Genomic DNA, 23,890 nt, shown 5'->3' on the forward strand with positions numbered 1-23,890 from the left:
AATAATTGATTATTCATTAAACAAATAACTAATAATTTGTTCTGGTAGAGACTCACTTATTGCATGGAATATACCTTCATAAATAAGCTTAAAATTGAACTATAATGATCTACCCATCATAATATCCATTAAAGAGTCACTAAAATTAAAAGTTATTCATCATAGGTACAAATATAACTAAAACAAAGAGGACATAAAGTGTAGTACTAGGGTTTGCCAATCTCTAAAGTTTACCCTTAAATGCGAGTGAAAGTTTAGGGTTTCTGATGGTTGCTACTCACAACATGAGAAAGACAAAAGAGAGGGAGAGAGGCGAAGGTGAATCAAATAAAAGCAATATTCCTCGTATTAAAATTAGTTTCGTGTTCAAAGTGTGAATGAGAATGACCATGAAGTGTCCAAAGAATTATGCGACTTGCCACCATAATTTAGGAAGCAGAGGATTTGTGTGAAGATTTTGCAAAATCAATTGAATAGATAAGAGTATTTTGTGTGTGTGTGTGTGTGTGTGAGTAAGCAAGAGGGAGAGAGAGAGAGAGAGAGAGATTTGCAAGAGGGATTCGGGTGACAGATAGAGATAGAAAGAGAAGGCAAGGGAGATTTGTGTGGGATAGAGAGAGATAAATTGATTTGTGGGTCAATAGAGAGATTGAAGATTATTTATTTTTAAAAAAACATGTAGCCAACAACATTCAAGAGAAAAATATCAACCAATGAGAGATTAATTTAAAATTTTAAAAATAAAAAATTCTAGAATTTAGGAATAAGAGTTTGGAGGCTTCTCGAGCCTCAATGTTTTATTTTAATATGTCAACTAGTAGAGATCTGTGACATGCAGGAGAAGGACTTCAAAAATAAATAAATAAATAAATAAATAAATAAAAATAAACAAAGTTCAATTGTGAAGTTTAACTAAGGCGTGTGAGTAAGTATTTTCACAACCAACATTTCATAACTTTTTAACACATAAAAATTGACATTTATTGAATAATGCATAAATAATATGAACTTTCAAAAAGACACAAAATTTAATAATGAAGTTAACTAAGTATAGAGTACAAAAATTCGATATCGCCCCTTTCATATCTCAAGCATTCAATAAGATATTTAACTAGCAAACATCTATATGAAATTATATATAATTTTAAATACTATCCATAATATTCCCATGAATATAAAATTCCCTTTCAAAGTTTTCTAATACCCATATTCTAGTCTTTAAAAACAATTATTAAAACCCAATATAATATTTGAATATATCCGTCGTTAAATTGTTTCAAAAATCATCATTCACACAAAATAAATTTCAAAATCAAAAGTCTCGATCATATTAATTCTTCCCACTTTCTCTTCCTTTCTTTTCACTTTTTTTTGTTCTGTATTGACCACTACCCACTAACCAATGAATAATAATAATAATAGTAATAAGTAATTTTTCCAAATGACGTAAATAAAATAAAATAAAATGAAAGTATACTTTGCAGTAAATTATCATGTTTCGCTTAGTTTATTGTTGGATACTGCAACTATTTCAATTATGCTCCTCTGCTCCATAATCCATAATCAAAATGCTTGTGATGATATAAATATATAGTATTAAAATTAATTAATTAACAGAAATCAAACCTAAATATCATACGAACAAATAACAAAAATAAATATTTTTACTTGTTTTTATCAACGATAAAGTAGGACTATGGGTTTATAATCAAGACCTAAAAATTGATATTCAAACTCATATTGCAGGTATTAAATGGAGGAGAAAATCACTTTCATAGAAGAAGAAAAGTGATGAAGAATAAAGAAATTACATACATGAGACTTCATTGATTAGAGCGGGAGATCCATTGTGAATATTATGTGCTTTGTGCTTTCAACGACATGTATTCATAATGATTTTTTGTTTTTGTTTTTGTTTAAGGTGATTTCATTTTTGAAGGTTGTAATTAAGGCATTTTGAAACTTTTAAGACCGCAAAATAATGTTGCATTGATGGATAGAGAGAGATTAGGGAGCATACCTTACTTGTTTAACATAGAGAGAGACAGGGATGGAGAATGTGTGGAATCAAATATACGAGCAAATAAATTAACTAAACTGTTAAATAAACCGTTATAGGAGTCCAAAAGTTAAAAATCAATCAAGATAATTATATTATGGTTTTTGAGGTATATGAGAGCAATGAGTCTGACTTTAATATATAAGTATGTTTTTTTAATTTATTTTATTTTTCAAATACATTGTCATGTGAATATATGTTACGCCATCTATTTGAAAAACTTCTTAGTTATACTACATTCGTATAATTTTATAATATTATATTCGAGTTAGTCTATCAGAATTTTATTATTATATCTGCTTCATTAAATACTTAGTACCTTGTATTTATACGAAACACAATAGAGTTATTGAATATATCGGGGCATGTTGCATTAAATAAGAAAATATTTTGAAGTTTAGATGAAACTCATATATTGATAAAATATTATTATTATTATTATTATTATTATTATTATTATTTCATTCATAACATTTATAAATTGAATATATTATAAAACTTAACTTATTATCAAAAATAAATTATTTAAAATATAGGTATATGATATATATATATTTTTATCTTGTTCAATTCCATTTGTTAAATTATTTTCACACTTCATTTTGAATATTAATTGATGGAGGAATTAAGTCAAAATTTATGATGATCAAGCATGTGAAAAAAGTAAGTACAAATAATATTAAATTTTGAAGTAAGTGCATTTTCAAAAATACAAGAAAAGTGTGTGCCTATTTTCAAAAAAACCTCGGGCATGTTTTCACTATTTACAATTATTCATTATATATATAGATATATATAGATCGGTGGTCAACGGTTCGACGACATCACAATGAAATGATAAATCCTCGAGAAATTATAAGGGAAAATAGGGCGCCGTGCGGATTACAGAGAGATCTCGGAGTTGTTCGGGATTAGTATGCGAACCGGTTTGCCGATCGGACAGGGTGGTTTACCGACGGCGTTAAGAGCGGTTACCAGACATGGGGAGGTTGGGGACCGGCCAGAGGAGCTATTCCGTGAATCCTTCGGACTACAAGCTTCTCGAGGAGGTCGGTTATGGCGCCAGCGCCACCGTCTACAGGGCGATCTATCTTCCTCTCAATGATGTTGTTGCCATCAAGTGTTTGGATCTTGATCGGTGCAACAGCAATCTGGTTCGTGCTTTCTTATATTCTGCCGATGCATTGCATGCGTTTTTAAATTAGACTATATGGATGTTCTTGTATTGGTTGATTAAATGGAGTATGAGCTGAATTGGTTAGATTCGAGAAGCGGTTGAGCGATTTTGTCTGCTGCTCGGTTTGTGATTTGATATGGTTGCTTAGTTTGTTATCTCGTTGTTTGCTTTGCTTTGATCGGTTTGATTGACCGTTTCGTGTGCGAATTGTGCGCGGATGAAATCGTTGATTTGATTCGTGAAGTTTGAAGCTTTGGTGATTGAGATCACAGAGTTATTTTTTATTTTTATTTTTTCAGTTGGAAGCGACTCATTTCGGTGAACTTGTGTTTAGGGGAGTCCAGAATCCCCAATTGTCTCTATTGATGAACTATAGCGAATACTGCCTGAGCTAGTGAGGAACTTATGTGTCATAGTGCGAAGGGTTGTGTTCTTGATTTCATAATATCTAGAAATAATTGCAAGAAATAATCCTTCTGTGTTCTAGAGCATTAACAGTCTTGAAAGCATGCCCCCGGTGGAGCTGAAGTTGATGTTGTGGAGAATAGGTGTAGAAGCTGGAGGAAAATGGGTTTTACCGACTGAAAAATATTCCATTTTTCCTAAAACTATTTTCAGACCAAACAGCTTTTAAGCTAGCATACTGGAATTATTTCACAAAATGATAAAGACTTTCATCTCTCAGCATACTCACCTTTCTTCTTCTTTCATGGAGACTTATTTATGCGTACTTGGGTACAATCAAAATTGTTTTGTACAATTGGGAGCTTTAAATTTATTCAAATCTTCAGTGTTGTAGTTGCTTATTTATGTGGAGGTATGCCTTGATTTTGGAAGTATTTTTTTTCCCGCCCGGGGGGGGGGGGGGGGGGGGGGGGGGGGGGGGGGAAGAGTTGCATCGGTACACTGGGTGAAGGTAAGCTTGCATCTATAAAGGGGTGGTGCCAGTTCTTAATAATGACTTCTTGGCAAGAAAAGGAATGGTCTGGAAAGCATACAATTGGTGGATTTTCCCCCGTTGTTATTTCATTAAAAAAATATGATTACCTCGAACACAATAGTTTATGGTCACACCTAGAAGGTTCTAAATTCTAGTATAATGCCTATTCTATTTTAGTGAATCAATTGTTATTTCATTAAAAAAATATGATTACCTCGAACACAATAGTTTATGGTCACACCTAGAAGGTTCTAAATTCTAGTATAATGCCTATTCTATTTTAGTGAATAAGTTTGTATTGAATTTTATTTTATATGATCTGCAATAGTCTCTGAACCAATTGATTTGTTTTGAATTCGTAATATTATTTTTTTCAGACATATTGGCCATTTTATTTCTAATAAATTTTGCATCCGACATTCTATTTCCTTCTGTTCAGTCAACAGTTCCTGGTTTTAATTTAATTGGTAACCTTGCTCCTCTAGAAAAAGGGGGGGGGGGGGGGGGCTTACCAGCCGCTTGGTTTTAATTGGTCACCTTCCTCCTCTTGGAAAGAAGGGTCTTGCAAAGCCCACTTGAGTTTATGAGGAATGGACTTTGTAAACTTTGTAGATTTATGGTGGTTTGAATGTGTTTTGATGCTGTTGAGTAGTTCTTGTTGATAAATTATGTTCTTCATCAGGATGACATACGAAGGGAGGCTCAAACAATGAGTTTGATAGATCATCCAAATGTAGTAAGGGCATATTGTTCATTTGTTGTTGAACGAAATCTTTGGGTGGTCATGCCATTTATGGCAGAGGGTTCTTGTTTACACCTCATGAAGATTGCATATCCAGATGGATTTGAAGAATCTGCGATTGGTTCGATCCTGAAAGAAACTCTTAAGGCTTTGGAATACCTCCACCGTCATGGACATATTCATCGTGATGTTAAGGTCAGTTGAATGGTAAAATTTTATTTTAGTTGTCCAACCATGAAAGGGAAAAATATTTTCTAGGTTGGAAAGTCATTATTCTAGTTATTTTTTTCTTGAGATTTTATTTTTGTTTCAGGCTGGAAATATACTACTTGATAGTAATGGGGCAGTGAAGCTTGCTGACTTCGGTGTTTCAGCCTGCATGTTTGACAGTGGTGATAGAAAACGATCAAGAAATACATTTGTGGGAACACCATGCTGGTGAGATACATTGTGATTTGATCCTTAAGATGATTTGGTGCTTGACGAGGCTACATATTTGGTTCCTCAAATATAGGGCTGTCGTAGTTGTAGTATATACCTAAAAGGTTTAATTTCATCTGCCTATATTGGCTAAAATATATCTTAATTCCTCAAATATAGAATTTTCACAAATTGGTCCCTTAAATTTTAAAAAACTTTCAGTTTCATTCCCATCCATTTTTCTTGAGTACATTTTTGGTTCCTGAAATAGAGCCTTGCCATGGTGTCTTACTAATTTAAAAATGTTAAGAAGAGTAAATTAGCTTTTGATATGACAACTATATGATGGGTAGTTGTTTATTTCCAATCCTTGATCTTGGTCAATGCTATCCATCTATTCTAGCCTTATTTTCTTGCTATGTACTTCTTCAAAATGTATATGATGGTCCATCCAAAAGAAACTAAAGATTTGGCTGCCGGCCCATTAAAACAGTTTTACATGTGCGTGTGTGCCCATTAAAATGTAATGCTTTTGGTCTCTCTAATCATCATAACTCTGTCCATTCCTTGTTTGTTCCCTATATTTATAATTGAAATTTATTAAATTTGAGGGACTAAATTGCAACAACCCTATATTTAAAGGACCAAAATGTATATTAGCATATTTATTGGACAAAATTGAAACGTTTTAAATTTTTATGGGCTAAGATCTTGACAACCTTATATTTTTGGGATTAAAAATATATTTTATCCTTGTTTTTTAATAAGTAAAATGGAGCATTTTAGCATCATCATTAATATTTGTTAGTTTGTAGTACATGTATCTATTTTTACAAAAAAAGTATTAATTATAATTTAAAAAATAATCTGAAAGCGATAGACAAAAAGATGGAGAAAGTAGAAGAAAAAGGGAGAGTTTGAAATTTATGTGCATGTGAGAGAGAGGGGGATGGCCCTTATGAGAACACATGGAGGAACTGTGGTGGGAGGGATTCGTTACATAGTCTTTATATGGTTAATAAGTAATTTGACAACAGCATGAAGTTTTTTGAATTCCTAAAATATTTTTGTAATGGATTGCCTTCTCTAAAAATTAGGAAAATAAGATTTTTTTGTTTAAATAATTCTTATCTACTTGCTTTTATGAAAAAAAAAAAAAAAGAAATCTTGAAGGTTTGATCTATGCACATTGTGTGCCGCCATGGCTAGTGTGTGTGTGTGTGTTCGTAAATATAGAACACTTTCATAGATGGTATATTTGTAGTTGTTCACATCTGCCTAAAGAATCATATTTCTTTATAGTTTATAATGTGTATAGATTTAGTAGTGTTGTTGCTGTTATTATTATAATTGCTGCTGCTGCTGTTCACAGATTTTAAATTGATTTTTTTTTTTATAATTATTATAGGATGGCACCAGAAGTGTTGCAGCCAGGAGGTGGATATGATTTCAAGTGAGTATTTTTCTAAACATGAAGTATAGAGACAGAGATGAGAACTGAGGGGCTTTAGGTCCAAAGTAAACTTGTCCATTTTATTTTTCCGTTTATGTCACTTTAAATATATTGGGGAATCCTGCACTGCCACTTTCCAAAAGACTGTTGACTTAATATTACTTTTTCTGGCTGCCAGATGTCAGTGCACTAGTGCAGAAATACCAAGTCTAAACAACCATTTAGTTTGCCTGTGAGAGTTAGGGAAAAGCTCTATGCTGTAACTCACCAGAAAGGCGGGGTGACATTTTTTATTTCACTAAGTCTTAGTGATAAAATGACTTCCCCATCTTTGGATATTTTGCCCTTTGCTTGCTTTGGGATGAAATTCAAAATTAGGGAAGGGAGCATGGATTTTTTAGAATTTGGCTTAAGAATTTGATTTGATATTATTGCAGATCTGTTACAGGCATGTGCTTTGCATATTTGTTGAATTGTATATATTTGTTCTGCTCCTTTGCCTATGGTTCTATGCATGGAATTGCCTTCCTAGTTGCTTTTAACCTTGTTTGGGTGTTCCAAGGTAAAAAATGTTCTCACATTGACCAGGGAAGATTGATGTTCAATTGTTGAAAATGCCATCTCGTTTTCCAGTTTTCCACATTTGTATATTGTTTTCCAACTTCTCCAAATAAATGTTAGAAAACTGGAAAACAAGGTCGTATTTGTGTATTTCTTGAAAAACTGGATATGGAAAATGGAATCTGTTTTCCACAACCAAACAGCCCAAGCTCCCCCCCACACCCCCCTCTTTTTTGAGAGTATGGATCAGCTAATAACCATTATGTGGATAAACACTGTTGCTAGATGAGCGGACAATTCATGCTGTCTTACCCATGTCATGATCCTATTATGTTTCTCGTTTAGAAACCTTGGATAAGTTAATCGTGGTGATGGCAAGGTTTTTTCTTTGCCATGTTGTTGATGGATCTGATGCATATTGATTGCATGCCTTTTTTTGGAGAATGTTCTCCCTACTAGTTTTTGGATGCAACCTTGAAAAATGGAAATTTTTTTTCTTAATTTAAGCATCACAGTTGTTAGTTACAGCATTTTTGGGTGCTTCTGCTGTTGTAACAATGTCGTATTAGTTGCAATACTTCCTGAACTATTGTGGCTGTTGCTACAATAATCTGGGAAAGAACAGGAATTCATTGGTTTGGCTGAATGTTCTGGATGAGAATAAGGAATAACAATACGGAATATTATGGCAGTAGTATGGCTTAATGACTCATTTTACATCTACAGAGAGACACACATGTATGCGTGGTCATTTTTCATGTGCAAACTTCAGAGTGGATTGTTGTCAAACTTGTGGTGTCCATAGAATCATATAATGGGGTTTTACAGTTTGGTCATGCTTCAGTCTCTTTTTTCCTTGGGTAGAGAAAATTTTCACCCTCTTACCAACAATGTGCAGAATTGAGTCAAATTTATATTAGCAATATTTTTCCATGTACCATAAGTAGAAAGAATGTTAGATTTATCACTTGTTTGCTTATTGAATCATTCTTTTGCAGAGCTGACATCTGGTCATTTGGAATAACTGCACTTGAATTGGCTCATGGTCATGCACCCTTTTCAAAATACCCCCCTATGAAGGTATTTACTTTTGTCTGTGAGGATTTAACAATAACATGGTATGGAAAATTCGTTGGAAAGGCATGACAGAAATATCTGACGTGCATCTCTCTTCCTGCCCATAGGTTCTACTGATGACCATACAGAATGCCCCTCCTGGACTTGATTATGACCGTGATAAAAGGTTCTCTAAGGTATTGTATTCCTTTTGGCTGGTGAGAAAATATTTAGGTTGCTCATAATTTATTGTGATTTAAACTATTGAATCAGCTTCAATCGTAACTTTGTCTGTAGGCAGGTCAAGAGGCTATAATTATAGTTGTTTAGTTGGCATGCTGCATTTTATTTCTCTTTTAGAGCAATGTTCTAATCAGAGGATTTCCAGTTGTGATCAGTCTTTTAAAGAAATGGTTGCAATGTGCTTGGTGAAAGATCAAACAAAGAGGCCGACTGCCGAGAAGTTGCTTAAACATTCCTTTTTCAAGCATGCAAAGCCTCCAGAGCTTTCTGTGAAAAAACTTTTTGCTGAACTGCCACCCCTCTGGAACCGTGTGAAAGCCCTCCAGGTGCACTGCCATATGGTTTTGATGCATGAATTAGCCCTCATTTCTGCCTGTATAATGTTTAATAAATTCACTCACCCTTTTCAGCTTAAAGATGCTGCACAATTAGCCTTAAAGAAAATGCCGTCAGCTGAGCAAGAGGCGATATCACAGGTTGGAGAAATATCTGGGTCATAAACATTTGAATTCAACTTTGATTTTTCTGTGGTTAGGTCTGTCTAACTTGTAGTATCACTTTCTGGTGTTTGCTTTTCATTATAGTTTTTGATTCTTTGTAGGCCTTCTAATGGGAAATAGTCCAACAATTACAAGTATATACACTAGTGAAAATAAGCACAATTTTTGTATGAAAGAACACATGACATTATCTAGAATGGTCACTCATTGAATCTGTCTTGCGCATAATGAAAAGGTTGAATAAACTAATAAATTGGTTGGTTTTGACAAAAAAACTTGAACACATGCATACACTGATTTAAAAAATGCGATAATTTGGCGGATTCATGATATTTAGAGGTCACTGAACTTGTGTGTGTGTGTGTATGGGCTTGTTTGTGGGTACTAATGTTGTTTTGTCTTTATCAGAGTGAGTACCAGCGAGGTGTTAGTGCCTGGAACTTTGATATTGAGGATTTGAAAGTCCAGGCATCACTGGTATGTCTAGATTTATTATTTTATTTGTTGAAATTCATCTTTTTAAGATGTTGATATTCTTGAATAACGTGCTTCTTTGACTGTTCTCTTTCTTCAAACTGATCTGATTTTCCCACCTTCCTGGTAGGTTCAAGATGATGATGAAATTACAGAGGCACGGGAAGAAGATGAAATTGTGAAATCTTTTATTAATTATAAGGTCATGCTAGATACCATTTATGTGCTCTTCCATCTTCCTGCTACTGTGCCTGATTAAATGCCATGTTCTTAACATTTTGGCGTTTAACTTTTTTCTTGGAAAATTATCCTGCCCTACTACAGACTACTAAATAGTTTGCTTTTGCAGGACACAACCGTCTCCAAATTTAGCTTGGGTAAATCAGTGAGCACTAATGACCTTGTTTGCAGGTAAATGTTCCAGTGCCCATAATTGCTGAAGCCTGGAATTCATAAATATTCCAATATTTACTGCCTTTATTAGTATGATTTTTTCACATTGAATTGTGCATTTTGATTTTGAGATGCACAATGAGATGTGTCTGATAGAAGTGACACTATTTGTGTGCATGCAAATGCTTAAAGTCGTCTTTGAGATAATAGATATGCTATTTCAAGATACAAAACATGAGAGTTATGTATGACAATGAAGAGTAAACATGTCCATATGCTTTACAGTGTGTTGCAAACAAAGGATTAGTACTTTATAAGTAACTTCAACTTTGGCTGGCATTTCCTGCCATTTTGTGTTATTTGCCATTTAGGAAGTGAAAAATTGATATAGTGTTGCTTTTTCCATCGATCCAAAGTTACATTTAATTTTTTTTTTTTTTAAATATGGAATGAAAAGTTGGAAAGATTGTAAATTTGGGGAGGACGTGGTATAGATAAATAAAGATAAGCAATTGTAGGGTGAAGGCTTATGTTAAGTTTGGTTTAGGGTGTTCTCTTAGTATCCAATAGGATAGCGGGGGAGGTAGGCTGCTCACCTGTTCCCTCAAAAGTAATGTCTTTGAAGCTCTCTCGATCACATATGAGTAACCACCGAGGATCTAATGAGCATACATCTTAAGCTCGGGAAAGCTACCAAAGTACTGTCCAAATAAACATCAACGTCATAGAGACATACTGAATCCATTCCCATGATAATCAAATCCATGTTAACCAAACTTGTCTCCAAGTCAAAATAACATACGAAAACCATGTGTCATGGTCGTAAGACTCTAAGACTGTGACACTTGAATCTATATTACATCTCATTTCGTAAGTAAACCTCTACAATATGCAGACCATCTCTTGTCTAGGTATTGCCATGTTGGTTACTGAAGTAGATGATGTAGTGGATGAATTAAATCATTAGCTCTTGGCTGAAAAATCTGCACTCTCACAATTTCGGTATATTTCTTAGCATTCTACCAAAATTCTCGATGGATTTCCCATACAAACTAGTCTTCTAAAATTCTTCGACATGAATAAGAGACTCTCACCATGGATGGATTTTAGAAGAAAATCACTACTTTTATTTTATTTATTTTTCTTTTATGTTTTGACCTGTTCTTGAATATTTATGGCATGAATGTCTTCATGATGGATGTTAATACGTGCATTTTAGATATTTCACTAAAGCATGGAAAGTTGTAGCACTGCTTCTATTTAAGTGGGGATGTGAAATATTATCAACTTGCTTTTAGTGATCTAGTTGCTCCTGGGATTGTCTAGGATATATTAAAGTTGATTTGGCTTCTCCTTGAAATTTGTCTGGGCAGGCATGCTCAACTTAGCATTGCTTAGTCTTTACTAAATGTATCTAAACTCTGAAAAAAGTTGAAGTTTGGTTTGTTTGTCCTTTTTATGTTAGGGCATTATTTTTATTAAGACTTTCTCTTCTCTCTCCGCACGAGACTGCAGTCTTTGGAATCTTCCCGTTTGCATATATAATTTCTTCTATTTTTCACACGCTGCTCACAATAATTATGTTTCTTAAGCATGACGATGTTTTGATAAAATTTGTTTTAATCATTTTGCAGTGATTAAATTTCTTTCTAATTGTTTTGAAAGGTTTTGCAATATTCCTTTGTATTATAATTTTGATGCATTCAATCATGTGAAGCATAACTTTGTTTTGCATCTATGTCAAGACTTAGTTAAGACTGATCAAAGTGTGTCCAATCTGCAGCGCATCCATCAACGATCATTTGATGTTTGAACTTTCAATCTACTTGAGATAGTATTAGCTTTGGCATATCTATTGATTGCATGGTGAACATGTCACACCTTGTGAAGGGCTGCACGGCACTAACTAACACTCTTGCTTAACTAGTCAACCGAAGGTGTACCGTGGTTTACCACAATACCACGTTCACAACCATTGAATGCAAAGTAAGCAGAAGCAGTAAGCAAGCATGTAAGTAAATGAGAATCATACGTTTGACATTAAAGCAACGCAATTCATTATCAACACTTCTATAGGAGAGGTGTTTAGTGAGTGAGACAAGTAGGCTAAACACGTTTACAAATGCTAATAGTAAATTTTACAATGATTAATGAACAGTTACCCTTTCTTAAAGAGCTTTATATGCTATTCTAGCTTTGACACTAGGAAACATCAAATTGACCAAGGAGTCATACTCCCACTTTACACTAAGGCGTAAACATACTTGAATAAATTCTATACTACCATTTACATCATGATTGTTGTCACAGGGTCAAAATTCACCACTTACATTGTGATGGCACCAAGTGATACACTTGGTTTAGCCAATGTCACACACACACACACATAAATTCGTTGGTTAACTCCTGTAAGTGTATAGTAATTGAAACAACATTCATAAGGCAGCCAAATTTACAGGAGCAACACCTCCCAACATTTTCTTCTATTCAAAGACAAGGATATATATTCTAACATGTGCACGAACACACTTAGCTTGTTCCTCCTTTCTGTCCCATGCCACCCACATGTTAAATTGATACACAGTAGATATCCTAAACTGCCTTGGGCCTGCAGTTGACAACCCCAACTGCCTAGGTTGTGGTGGATGTAACTAGAAATTGCCAGCAAGGCTAAAACATGTTATGCTTACAAGTAAATTGTTAAAAAGATGCCCAGATATCAGCCCAAGAATTTATTCACTAACCAAGCCTGTCTGTCAGCCATACAAGGATAAACTGCCAAGTAAATGCCCTGTCTGGTCAACTTGTCAACACTGAAAGCAATTAATATTGACACTGTATACTCCCACGAGTCAACATTTGTCTAGCATGGTTTCTCCTTAACCATGACTTGTTCTATGTCCCAACAACAACAAATTTCAATGGGGCACTTGATGTAACCAAGTTAACCATCCAACCATGTTAACCGAAACTAGCCACTGCAAGCAACCTTGTCAAGGACCATGACCCCAACCATGTCCATCCCTGACTCAGTCAAGTAGGCAACTTCACATCTATGTGCTCCTTTAGCAACATAGATTAACCAACCAAGAAGTATCAAGACAACCCATGACAAGCCGTCTTAAGTTGCTGCCTTGGCTCATGGTCTGCCCATGTTGGCGCCTTGGCAATGTCAAGCTACTCAAGGGTTTGACAAACTACTTCCACTAGAAGGCACCAACGACCTCGTTGGGAGGCTGTCAATGTAATCCCTTATTTGTTTTTCAAATTGTGATAAAGTCACATCCCACTCCCATGTAGTTTCTGCTTCTGATAAACCCTTCCACTTTACTAGATAATGGGTTCTTCTATTCTTCTTACTCTATCCCTTCGTTCTATGATCAAGTCAACATCCTTGTCAAATTGTTTCCTTATCACTGGTGGAGCTCTCTTTGCCTGCCTCCTATTCTCATTTAAGAGGCCTGCATAGTAAGGCCTCAAGAAGCTCATATGGTAGGTTGGGGAAGCTTTCATTCTATCAGGCAGCTTCAATCCTTAAGCAACATTTCCCACCTTCTTTTGAATTTCAAATGGGTCATCATACTTGGGGGTCAATTCCCTATGCAATGTCTGCTACTAATCTTCCATATCTGAGTTGTTAGTTTCAGAAGAATCATATCTCCTTCTTGAAATTGAACATCCCTTCTCTTTCTGTCTGCATATGTTTTCGTCCTCCAGGCTGCCTTAGACAAGCTATCTCTTGCCTCTTCAAGCATCTCCTATTTACTGCTGGCTAATCGGTATGCAGCAGAACATTTCCCATCACTATGTTGTATAGGAACCTCATGTGGAGTGAGTGGCTGAAACCCCAAAGCCAACTCAAACGGATTCATTCATGTAAGTTGTAGCAGAACTGGGCAATATCAAGTAAATCAACCCAATTCTTTTGACTTGCAGTCACATAGTGTTTTAGATACTCCAGCAAAGCCTTCACCCTCTCAGTTTGAACATTGGTCTGGGGATGATTGCTTGTTGAAAACTTCAACTCAGTTCCCATCTGATTGAACAAGTGTGTCCAAAATCTACTCGTAAATATGGTGTCTCAGTCACTTACTGTATCATCTGGCATCCCTAAGTGTTCCATGACATGTTTGAAGAACAATTCTGCAGCCACCTTTGCAAGAAAAGCATGTGGTGTCGGTATGAACACTACATACTTGGAGAACCTGTCACAATCCTAAAAATGGACCACCTGTCCTTTACCTTTGGTAAACCCACAATGAAATCCATAGATACATTTCTCCATGTGTTTTCTGGAATAGGAAGAGGTTGCAGCAACCTTGCCTCCCTTTGTCTTTCCAGCTTATCTTTTGACATATATGTTTTGACATAAGCTTCAACATCATCTTACATTTTAAACGAAAAATACGATCTAGTTAATAGTTCCAACATTCTTTTCCTTCCTGGATGACCAGCCCATTGTGCATCATGCGCCTCTTGCAGTAATTCATTTATGAGTTCACCAGTAGAAGGAATGTGTATTCTGCTACCTTTTGTGTATAACAAACCTTCCTACAACTAATACTGGCACAATCCCATCATTCACTATTTGCTGGAGTCTATTGAACTCAGAATCTGTCTTTGCAGCATCCCAGGCATGGTCTAAGAACTTGCATTCTAACTATGTAAGGGTTGTGACAAATGCCTTCACTTCTTTCTGACTCAAAGCATCAACCACCTGATTCTACCTTCTTGGTTTGTGTACCCATTCAAAGTCGAACCGAGCCAGAAACTCTTGCCACCAAGCCTGCTTTGGTGAGAGTTCTGAGTTTTGAAGTAAGTGTTGGCCACATTATTAGGCACCACAGTAAACTGAGTTCCAAACAGATAATGCTCCTAGTCTCCAAATGATGCACCACTGCGGTCATTTCTTTTTCATGAGTGGAGTACCAAGTCTCAACCTCTTTCAACTTTCTACTTTCAAAGGCCACAGGATGTCTCTCTTGCGCAAGAATTCCTCCAATGGCTCTATTTGAAGCATTTGTATGTACCTCAAAAGGTAGATCAAATATAGTTAATGCGGCACTGATTTTGATGACATTGCCAGCTTCAGGGTTCAGGCCATCAAAGGAATTTTGACACTTATCTGTCCATGTCCATTTGTTGTCTTTCATCAACAAATCTGTCAATGGGGCAACTCTTTTTGAGTACTCTTGAATGAACTTTCGATAATCGATAGTAGTATCCAAACTTAGAAATGAACGTAACTCGGACACCTTTGATGGTGCAAACCAATCAAGAATGGCCTTTATCTCTTCTATTCATCAATGCACACCTGCCCTTTGCTAACCCAATGTCCCAAGAACATTACTTGACAACAAAATTCACGCTTCTCCTTCTTGACATACAGTTGTTTTTCCTTCAGCTTAGTGAACACTTTTCTCAAGTACTACACATGGTCTTCCAAAGAATTGCTGTAAACAGCAATGTCATCCTAATAGATAACAACAAATCGATCTATAACTTCATAGAAAACATCATTCATTAAATTACAGAAAGTATTCTAATAGATAACAACAAATTGATGCACAACTTTATAGAAAACATCATTCATTAAATTACAGAAATTTGCATGGGCATTAGTCAAATTGAATGGCATTACTAGAAACTTGTAGGAACCAAATTGAGTCATCACGCCATCTTAGACTCATCCTCCTCTACAATCCTCACTTGCCAATAGCTTAACTGCAAGTCTAGCTTTGTGAAGAATGATGCTTTTGCCAATTGATCGACTAGCAACTCAACATTGGTGTGATCCCAAGGGGGGGGGGGTGTGAATTGGGTTTTAAAACTTTTCGGCTAATTTAAACTAAGTGTCGATTCACCAAATATTATTTCCCTTTCAAAATATACACGTGTATGTAAAACAATTGAACAATGAATACATATATACACGAGTGCCGCAAAACTCATTTAAATTGAATGTGTGCATGCAAATAATTATAATTATAAATGAACAGACATACACATGAAAATTAAAGTGCAGAAATTAAATGAGATAAGGAGAGAGAAACAGACGATATTTGTTATCGAGGTTCGGCCAAATGAGCTTACGTCCCTGCCTTGGGCATACTTCCCAAGGATTACATTATCCCTGTTCGCTTAAATGGGCGGAGCATAAGCCATTTACATCATTTCCTTATGGGGCGAAGAAAACCCCAGTTCAATTTTTGCATTGAACCGAACAGGTCTCACTTACAGGGTTGAGACTCTCCAGTTCAATTTCCGGGCTGATCCCAACCGGTTTCACTTACGGGGCTGAGACTCTCCAGTTTAATTAACGGACTGAACTTAACTGATACATTAAAAATACTTTTGTGCATATAAATATGCTTCTGAATACAAGCAGAAATGTATAACATTAAAACTCTTAAATGCACACTCCAATGATATAAAATTTGGCTCAGTGGAGTAAGGGTGTTTTTCTAAAAATGATATTTTCATTCTTTCAAAAGATGTATATGATAAACACTTAAAGATTTAAACTCTATAAAACATTTTCTCCAAAAATGTTTATCAATCAAATAAATGGGAAAAACTCAAAGATTTACTCTCAAAATGATTTTTTAAAAATGTGAGTTTAAGTGAGAGCAAATGAACTTTGATATAAAAATGTATGCCCAAATTAAATACTCTCTTAAAAAATATTTCAAAGAAATAATCAAAGAGAGTTTAAAGAGTGTAAAGATTTTTACCCCAAAAAAAGGATTTTTGAAATAAAAATGTGTTTTGGGGGAACTTTGATTAGAATAAAATTAGAGAGAAAAATTGACTAATCAAAGTTGCTAATCAAAGCAAATAAAGGGGTATTTATAGTTTTTCAAGAAATTTTGACCGTTGGGGACACGCTCGGTATTTTAAAAAATGTTTAATTATAATTAAGACGTGATTAGCACTGAAAAACTAACCCAACCCGAGATGTTCGGTCGACCGGTCCTTAGGGTCGGTCGTCCAAACACTCAAAAAGAGTAAGAGTGAATTCTTGGGTTTGGGTGACTGAATGCAAGTTTGGGTGGCTAAACCTAAGGCGGTTTTCCATTCGTTCGTGACTTCGGGTGCTTGGTCCATGGTTCGGGTTGCCGAACTTCACTAGCTGGTCGCTCGGGCCTATTTTGAACTACAAGTTCGGTCACGCGTGGAAGTTGGAAAAAGTCAAGACTAAGGTTCGGTCAACCGTGGAAGATACTTTCATTTTTGGTTTGGTCGCCCGAGGCTCAGTCAACTATTTGACTTTTTGGCCAACAATGTGTTCGGTCGACTGAGGGCTATAACACATATATCGGTAGGTCGCCCGAGGCCTTTAATTAAGCCTAAAAACCTAACGTCGGTCGAACGAAGTCACCTAAAGCTGTTCAAAAACCTTTGTTTGAGTTTAGTTTTTATGAAAAGGGTTTTTAGTTAAGCTCTAGATGCCCTAAGGTCAGTCTATAGTTTTGTCCGAGCATTCAATTTATATTATGCAGATGCATGCATTATTACAGACCAAAATATAAAAACCTAAATGCAATTTACAATAGAAATGAACAAATGTCTTCTTTCTTCTTTGCTCTTTTGTGTGGAATTCGCCTGAAATGCATAATCTTTAAGTGCATTAGGCTTCCATTTTTTCGTATCTTATGTCCGTGCCGAAATGTAAATTTGTTGAGACCCTAAGTGCACACATAAGATACAAATGCTTTGTCAGCATCAAAAAAAGGATCGGACTTAAAAAGCTAACAATTGGGGACTAGTTATGTGTTTTTTATTGTAACCTTGTTCAATGCTCAATAATCTACACACATCCACAGTGAACCGTCTTGCTTCTTTTAGAACAACATTGGTGTACCATAGGGAGCCTTGGAGGGTTGAACAAGTCCTGAACTCAAAAAATCATCCAATTGCTTTCTTAATTCTGCCAACTCCAAAAGTCCATTTTGTAAGGGGCTTTTGTAGGAGATCTAGCACCAGGCATCAATTCCATTTGATGATTAGTTGCATGTCTGGGTGTAAGAATTTTTGGGATTTTAGCAGGCATGACATTAGAAAATTCTCCCAAAAGTTTTGCAATCACATCGGGAACCTCCACCATTTGGTCTGGTTTGATCTCCACAAGTGCAGCCAAGAATGTGGAGGCCCCCTTAATCCACCACTATGCATGGCTGAGATGACACCCATCTTCCTCTTGCCACACTTCTTGGTACACCACGACAGCTTAGTGTCACCACTTAAAGTACATTATAGCCACGGGTTGTTTGGCCTCCTCTGAGTCGGTCCTTGCCGCATGAAAGTATTGTTCCATGTTTGGTAAGAAGTTCTCCAACTCACAAGAATCATGGGCACTCCGGTTTCGACACCTTTTTTAATCCATACTCTATCCCATATAGTTGGAATTTCCTGTAGTATGAACCATCAAGTTCATCTTAGCATTTAAATCCCCTAACTGGATCTGTAAAGCTTCTACTATTGTGTGGAAGTCCTCTGGCATTTCCACAATGATACCTTGTTGATATTTTTGTGATTGCTCCAATACATCAACATGTTCAGTAAGTTTGACCATCTCTAAGGCTAACTGGTTGGCTGAATTAGCTTGCACCTGTAGCGCATTAATTCTATTTGGTATTGGTTGGCTTGGTCTCTTACTGATCTTTCATGCAATCCCACAATATGAATGCATGGTTTGCCCACACCAGTTGCCTTGGCAATGTCGAGCTACTCAAGAGGCTGATAGTTACCCATCCCATGTACACAAGGCAAGCTGTCACAATCAAGCATAATGACTTGAAAAGCTTGGTTCGTGACAACTTGGGATTTGGGTCCTTCCTCAGGCCGCTTACGCTTTATTGTATCATCTGGTTTTTTTGGGCTACAATGTGTATTTTTATGCTCCTATAATGATTGATATGTTTGTGCATGGTCAGTTTGGGGCATGCTATGACTATAACTCAATTTTATTTTTTGAGAAGAAAGAATAATATTGAAGATGCATATATAGTCAATGAGTGTTCATGTCTTTGCAAATTATGTCATGGTCAATGCATTAGATTTTGGCTATAAACCTGGTGCCTGGTTTTCTTAAGAAATGACAAACATTTGGACTTCCTGCTCCCAGTTCTTTACAGAAAACTGCAGACCCCCCTCTTCCTCTCCCCCCACACACGCACGCATCGCATCTTAAACGTTGAGGTTTCCAAATGTGTAGAAAAATCTAAAACCTTTTCTACAAATTCTTGATTGTCTATTTCTTGAGTTATATTTGTATTTGTAGCACAATCCAAAATTTGTTTTCCATTAAAAAAAAAATATTTAACATGCCAGGCACTTTTATTTCTTGGGTTTGATGAGCTTTGCTTTAGTTTTTTCATTTACTTCTCTGGTTTGTTCTTTGCTTTTGCTTATTAGCTCTCATTGTCTGTTCTTTCTCTGACTCGATAAATTCCTGGTCCAGTGGTTCTTGTGTGTTTAATGCTGTTTATATGTGTAGCTTGCCATGTTTGATTCTATTGTAAATTGATCTTTTCCTCTTTTGACATATTTCTATGGCAGTGGACAACAATGTAATGATGATTTACCGCTGGCTGAGTGCTTGAGCAAGAAAGGCAAAATTCTGGGTAGTGATTTGCCAGAATCTGGGAGTCAGGAGAAAATTATTCAGGACAGGGATGCACAGAACACTGGGCTGATACCGTCTACCTCGGATAAGGAAATGGTGTCATCCAAGACAAGAACTCAGTCGCTTAAAAGTCGCCAAACTCAGAGTGGTCCTCTCATGCCTGGTGTTGTGCTTGGTAATTCATTATCAGAAAGAGGCCGTATCTCTGAAAGGTTCATAACCAATATTTAGATATATGCATTTAGTATTGTGTTTATTGGCTTGAAATAATGTTTAACATAGCTAGACAACCAAAGATTGATTTTCAGTCATAATTCCTTATTTTGGTCATTTTAATCTTCTTACTGCATGAATGTGTGTGCATGTACACGTCGTTACATTAATCAGGTTCAGGCTGAGTGTTTTTTTTTTTGGTTGGGGGGAGGGGTGTGGTGTGGGACAAAATTATCCTGTAGGTAGTTAAAACTGAAAGAGTTACCATATTGGTTGTCTGCTTGTATTTGGCCTTGAGATTTTAAATTGCTTATATAAGTTACTTGGTGGCTGGTGGATGGAAATAAAATTTATCACTGTTGTGATTTAAATGGCAATAGGTGAATATGAGTGATACAGGTGAAAATGAAGCAAAAATTATTAATTGCTGTACAAGTCAAATAGATCCCCCCCAAAAAAAAAAAAAAAAAAGGATTCAAAACTTTATTAAGGAAGAAAATGTTGGAAATATTTTGTATTTCTTTTCCTGAATGTAAAATTAGCTTTTACATATTTGTCTATATGTGTTTGTTTGTGGCCCATTTAGCTTTTACGTAATTCTTTTATTTATTTTATGTTTAGTTATGACACTCATGGTTAGTTTTTTTTTTTAGGTGGGAGAATGAAGTCCAACCAACAAATGAGAGAGTCAACCGTGATGCACGGAGAGCACCAAGCTTTAGTGGTCCATTGATGCTTCCAAACCGTGCCTCAGCAAATAGTTTATCTGCTCCCATAAAATCATCAGGAGGTAATATTTGTTTAATGTGCATTGAAGATAGTATTATTATTATTATTGCTTGTGGAAAATTTTTTTCTTAGGCTACCTTATTAGTTATTACAATGAAGTTAATCATTGGCTAAGAATAGTTAGCACTAATGTTTCTTTTCTAAAAGGATTCCGAGATTCTTTAGAGGACAAGTCAAAGACCAATCTGGTGCAAATAAGAGGGCGGTTCTCAGTGACTTCTGAAAATGTAGATCTTGCAAAGGTAGGGTGTTATTCTTATGTTGCCTTTGTTCTTAAAAGACTGCCACTGACTTAAAATATGTATCCTAGGATATTCCATTATGTACAGTTCCACGACGTTCTTCACAGGTAGGTTGCTAATCATTGCAATAATTTTTTTTGAGGTATCTAAATTCAGTTGTATAGTTCTCCCTTGATTCCCACGCGTCCTTTGATTTTTCAGGGATCCCCACTAAGGAAGTCTGCTAGTGTTGGTGATTGGTTGTATGATTCTAAACAAATGGTTTGTATACCTTCCTGTTTGATGCATATACTTATATATTGATAGATTTAAGATTGTGGCCTCAGTAATGCGGGGGAGGGGGAGGGAAGCCCCAAAACAAAAAGTTGATTATGCTTCCCCTGGGGTTGCCCTCTTGGATTTGCTATATAATACAATCCAATTAAATGTTAGGTTAGTGAATCTCCACTCTCATCTAGTTTGTATAAGCTCTTCATGGTGTATTTACAAACCGATAGATGGGCAAAACTAGTTGTTGTGCAAATAAAACACAATGCATGATGTGTCTTGGTGTTGTACCCAGTGTCTGCATGCACATGGTTCTGCTAATGGAAACCTGGCAGTTTGGAAGCTGTACCATATTTTTCTCCATTTCAATTATATACTTTATTTTTGAAAAAATTTGATGCTATGAAAATGCATAAACAGCCAAGCAGTCAGTCACCCAAGGAGATTAGCAATTGTAGTCTACCAGCATCATTCCTTGTACCTCACCTTCAGAATCTTTTTCAGCATACCTCCATTCAACAGGTTATACTGAATAGAGTTATAATTTATGCAGCGATTTCTTGTTAGATTCTTCCGATGAAGGATTTATTTCCTTTTAATGAATGAAGTTCTAAAACTACTGTTTTAAAACCCAGGATCTTATTGTGAATTTATACAATAACTTGCAACCAGCTGAGGTAGTAGAAGGTGAGTGGGAGGTTCTTCCCTGTACAGTATCTAGTGTAACTATGCTAGTGAAATAGAATATCCCTCACTGTATAATATTTTGTTTCAGCTTCTCAAAATGGAAAGTTGCCTCCACTGCCTCGCAGTTCAGAAATCAATGGCAGTGTAAGTACACTCCATTTTTTTATATTGGCCGGTTCATCCTTTTACTAAAATGTTCTTTTTTCTAAAAGGATATCTCATGATGGCTGTGTATGTTTCCTTAGGCATGCAGTCACTTAATGTTCGCTTAAGTCCTTGGATGCTTGGGTTATGGGAATTTCTAGATAATGCACGTCATTTTGTATTTTTTTTAATGATTGGGCCATTTATCAGTGGTGGTAAATTGTCATCCTTGAGGTTATAAGCGCTGCCGAGTTTCATATATCTAGATTTTGCATGGGTGATGTCCATTTTTATTTAAGAACTGGCAATTTGTTTAGATGGTCTAGTTCACTTAAAATGATTTTTTCATTGATTAAAGCCTGCTGTTTTCTAACATTTGAAACGGAAAGAGGAAGTGGGTAGGAGGTTGGGATGTGCAATTATCTTTAGAAACTAACTTTATCCATGCCCTTTTGGCATTTCCTATTTTTCTGGAAGGGAAAAAATGGAAAAAGAAAAGGAGGATATTTCTGGGGTTGTGGGGGACAGGGGTGGGGTTGGGGATGAAAGGTCGTCCTAATTTGGGTTTTTTGTGTCCTTCGACTCCAGCTCTGTTATAAATACTGAATATGTATTCCGTTCTTGACTTTTCTTTTCAAAACATCTCCTATCTTATGAGGTCCATTTGTTTTTGTCAGGTTGAAGGAGCTGCTTCTGAAAGGGAGCGTTTACTGCTTTTCAAGATATCAGAGCTTCAAGCTAGGTTAGTGGTTATCAATCTGAACCAAGTGTCTGTGTTGAGTCTTGTTTTTATATTTGCACATGGCTTATCTCTCTCTCTCTCTCTCTAACATTTTGCAGGATGACTAATTTAACTGAAGAACTTACTGCTGAAAGGTTAAAATACATACAAGTGAGTAGCTTTGAGGGTTCATACCGAGTTCTACTTCCTTTTCTGGCCATGTTTAATGAGATTTTTTTTATATAGCCTAATATAATGATTTTCCAAAATGCAAGAGTACATCAATTTTGTGTGTATGATGGGCGTAATGGTGATGTTCATTGGTTGGTCTAGGCCTATTATTTGTAGCTAAACATGTCTAGTGATGGGCAATTTGGCTCGTGGGCCTGCTCACATGCAATATACTTTTTTTATTTTCCCAGCAGAATCTTCCGTTTCTTATGTTTTCTTTTGAGAGGGCTTTCTTCCCCTGCTGGGCTGGGGTTACTCTTCTAGCTAATTGCATGTGTTTGTGTTCTCTGTTTTCTTGCGGAAAGATATTTATTCATATTGGCAAGTGATGATTTGGTTACTTTTTCCAGTTGCAACAGCAGCTGAATGCCGTGTCTGGTCGGGAAGAAGACGGGGCTTCTTGAAAACTGAAAAATTTTAGTCAGTGTAAAGTCAAGCTACAATGTACATTCAAGTAAGAGCTGTCGATCCTGTAGAAAACTGTTTCTCAAGAGTCTTCCATCTGCTGAATGGGAATCTACTTTTTGCCGTAAGTTATAGTAGAATGGGTAGCTTCCAAGCTTCTTCATTGAAGAATTCAAGTCACCTTGTGTCAGATAACAAAAGAAGTAAAATAAGCAGCTATCGGAGATCATGTTATTTCTTCTCATTTATTTGGTCCGATGGAAATGAGCTCTCCCCTCCCTCCACTTTCGTGTTCTAATTTCTAGGTAGGAAGATCTTTTGAGCCGAGTAATGAAGAGGAAGAAAGAAAGGAAGTTATGGGCATGTTGGTTTGTATTCATCCCTATGGATCCCATGTTTTGTCATATTTGAAATTTAAACAGAAGTTATGATTTTGTTGCTTTTAGCTAATTGTTGTTTATCGTTGTTGCTCTTTGTTTTCGGTTTTATCCGTAATCATTCAATAAATAATAGTACCAGAGAAGGTTGAAGCCATGCCAAGAAGG

The 23,890-nt window shown here is 36.0% G+C and overlaps 1 protein-coding gene across 2 annotated transcripts; it reads left to right on the forward strand.

Moving 5' to 3' along the window:
- Window positions 1–2,821: 2,821 nt before the first annotated feature.
- On the forward strand, window positions 2,822–23,879 carry LOC131157360 (serine/threonine-protein kinase BLUS1-like). Of its 2 annotated transcripts, XM_058111439.1 has the most exons (22): window positions 2,872–3,213; window positions 4,859–5,113; window positions 5,232–5,356; window positions 6,747–6,791; window positions 8,351–8,432; window positions 8,537–8,605; window positions 8,807–8,977; window positions 9,062–9,127; window positions 9,560–9,628; window positions 9,756–9,827; window positions 9,975–10,036; window positions 19,580–19,858; window positions 20,513–20,649; window positions 20,796–20,890; window positions 20,959–20,997; window positions 21,092–21,151; window positions 21,578–21,679; window positions 21,793–21,844; window positions 21,933–21,988; window positions 22,666–22,730; window positions 22,829–22,880; window positions 23,291–23,879. In XM_058111439.1, the coding sequence occupies exons 1-22, from the start codon at window positions 3,040–3,042 to the stop codon at window positions 23,342–23,344; spliced, it is 2,181 nt and encodes a 726-aa protein (XP_057967422.1). In that variant the 5' UTR covers window positions 2,872–3,039; the 3' UTR covers window positions 23,345–23,879. The 2 variants fall into 2 exon arrangements, with proteins under 2 accessions (XP_057967421.1, XP_057967422.1); XM_058111438.1 differs by having other exon boundaries at window positions 2,822–3,213; window positions 22,829–23,879.
- The last annotated feature ends 11 nt before the right edge of the window (window positions 23,880–23,890 follow it).

This window comes from Malania oleifera, chromosome 6, assembly GCF_029873635.1.
Source record: "Malania oleifera isolate guangnan ecotype guangnan chromosome 6, ASM2987363v1, whole genome shotgun sequence".
Taxonomy (NCBI): Eukaryota; Viridiplantae; Streptophyta; class Magnoliopsida; order Santalales; family Ximeniaceae; genus Malania; species Malania oleifera.

What these genes read in the sequence shown, in the direction of transcription:
- LOC131157360 (XM_058111438.1), top strand. Translation starts at nt 3,040, where the DNA reads ATGGGGAGGTTGGGGACCGGCCAGAGGAGCTATTCCGTGAATCCTTCG. An exon ending in ATATTCATCGTGATGTTAAG is followed by an intron (nt 5,114 to 5,231) that starts GTCAGTTGAATG and finishes TTTTTGTTTCAG; the next exon opens with GCTGGAAATATACTACTTGA. An exon ending in AATCTTTTATTAATTATAAG is followed by an intron (nt 9,828 to 9,974) that starts GTCATGCTAGAT and finishes TTGCTTTTGCAG; the next exon opens with GACACAACCGTCTCCAAATT.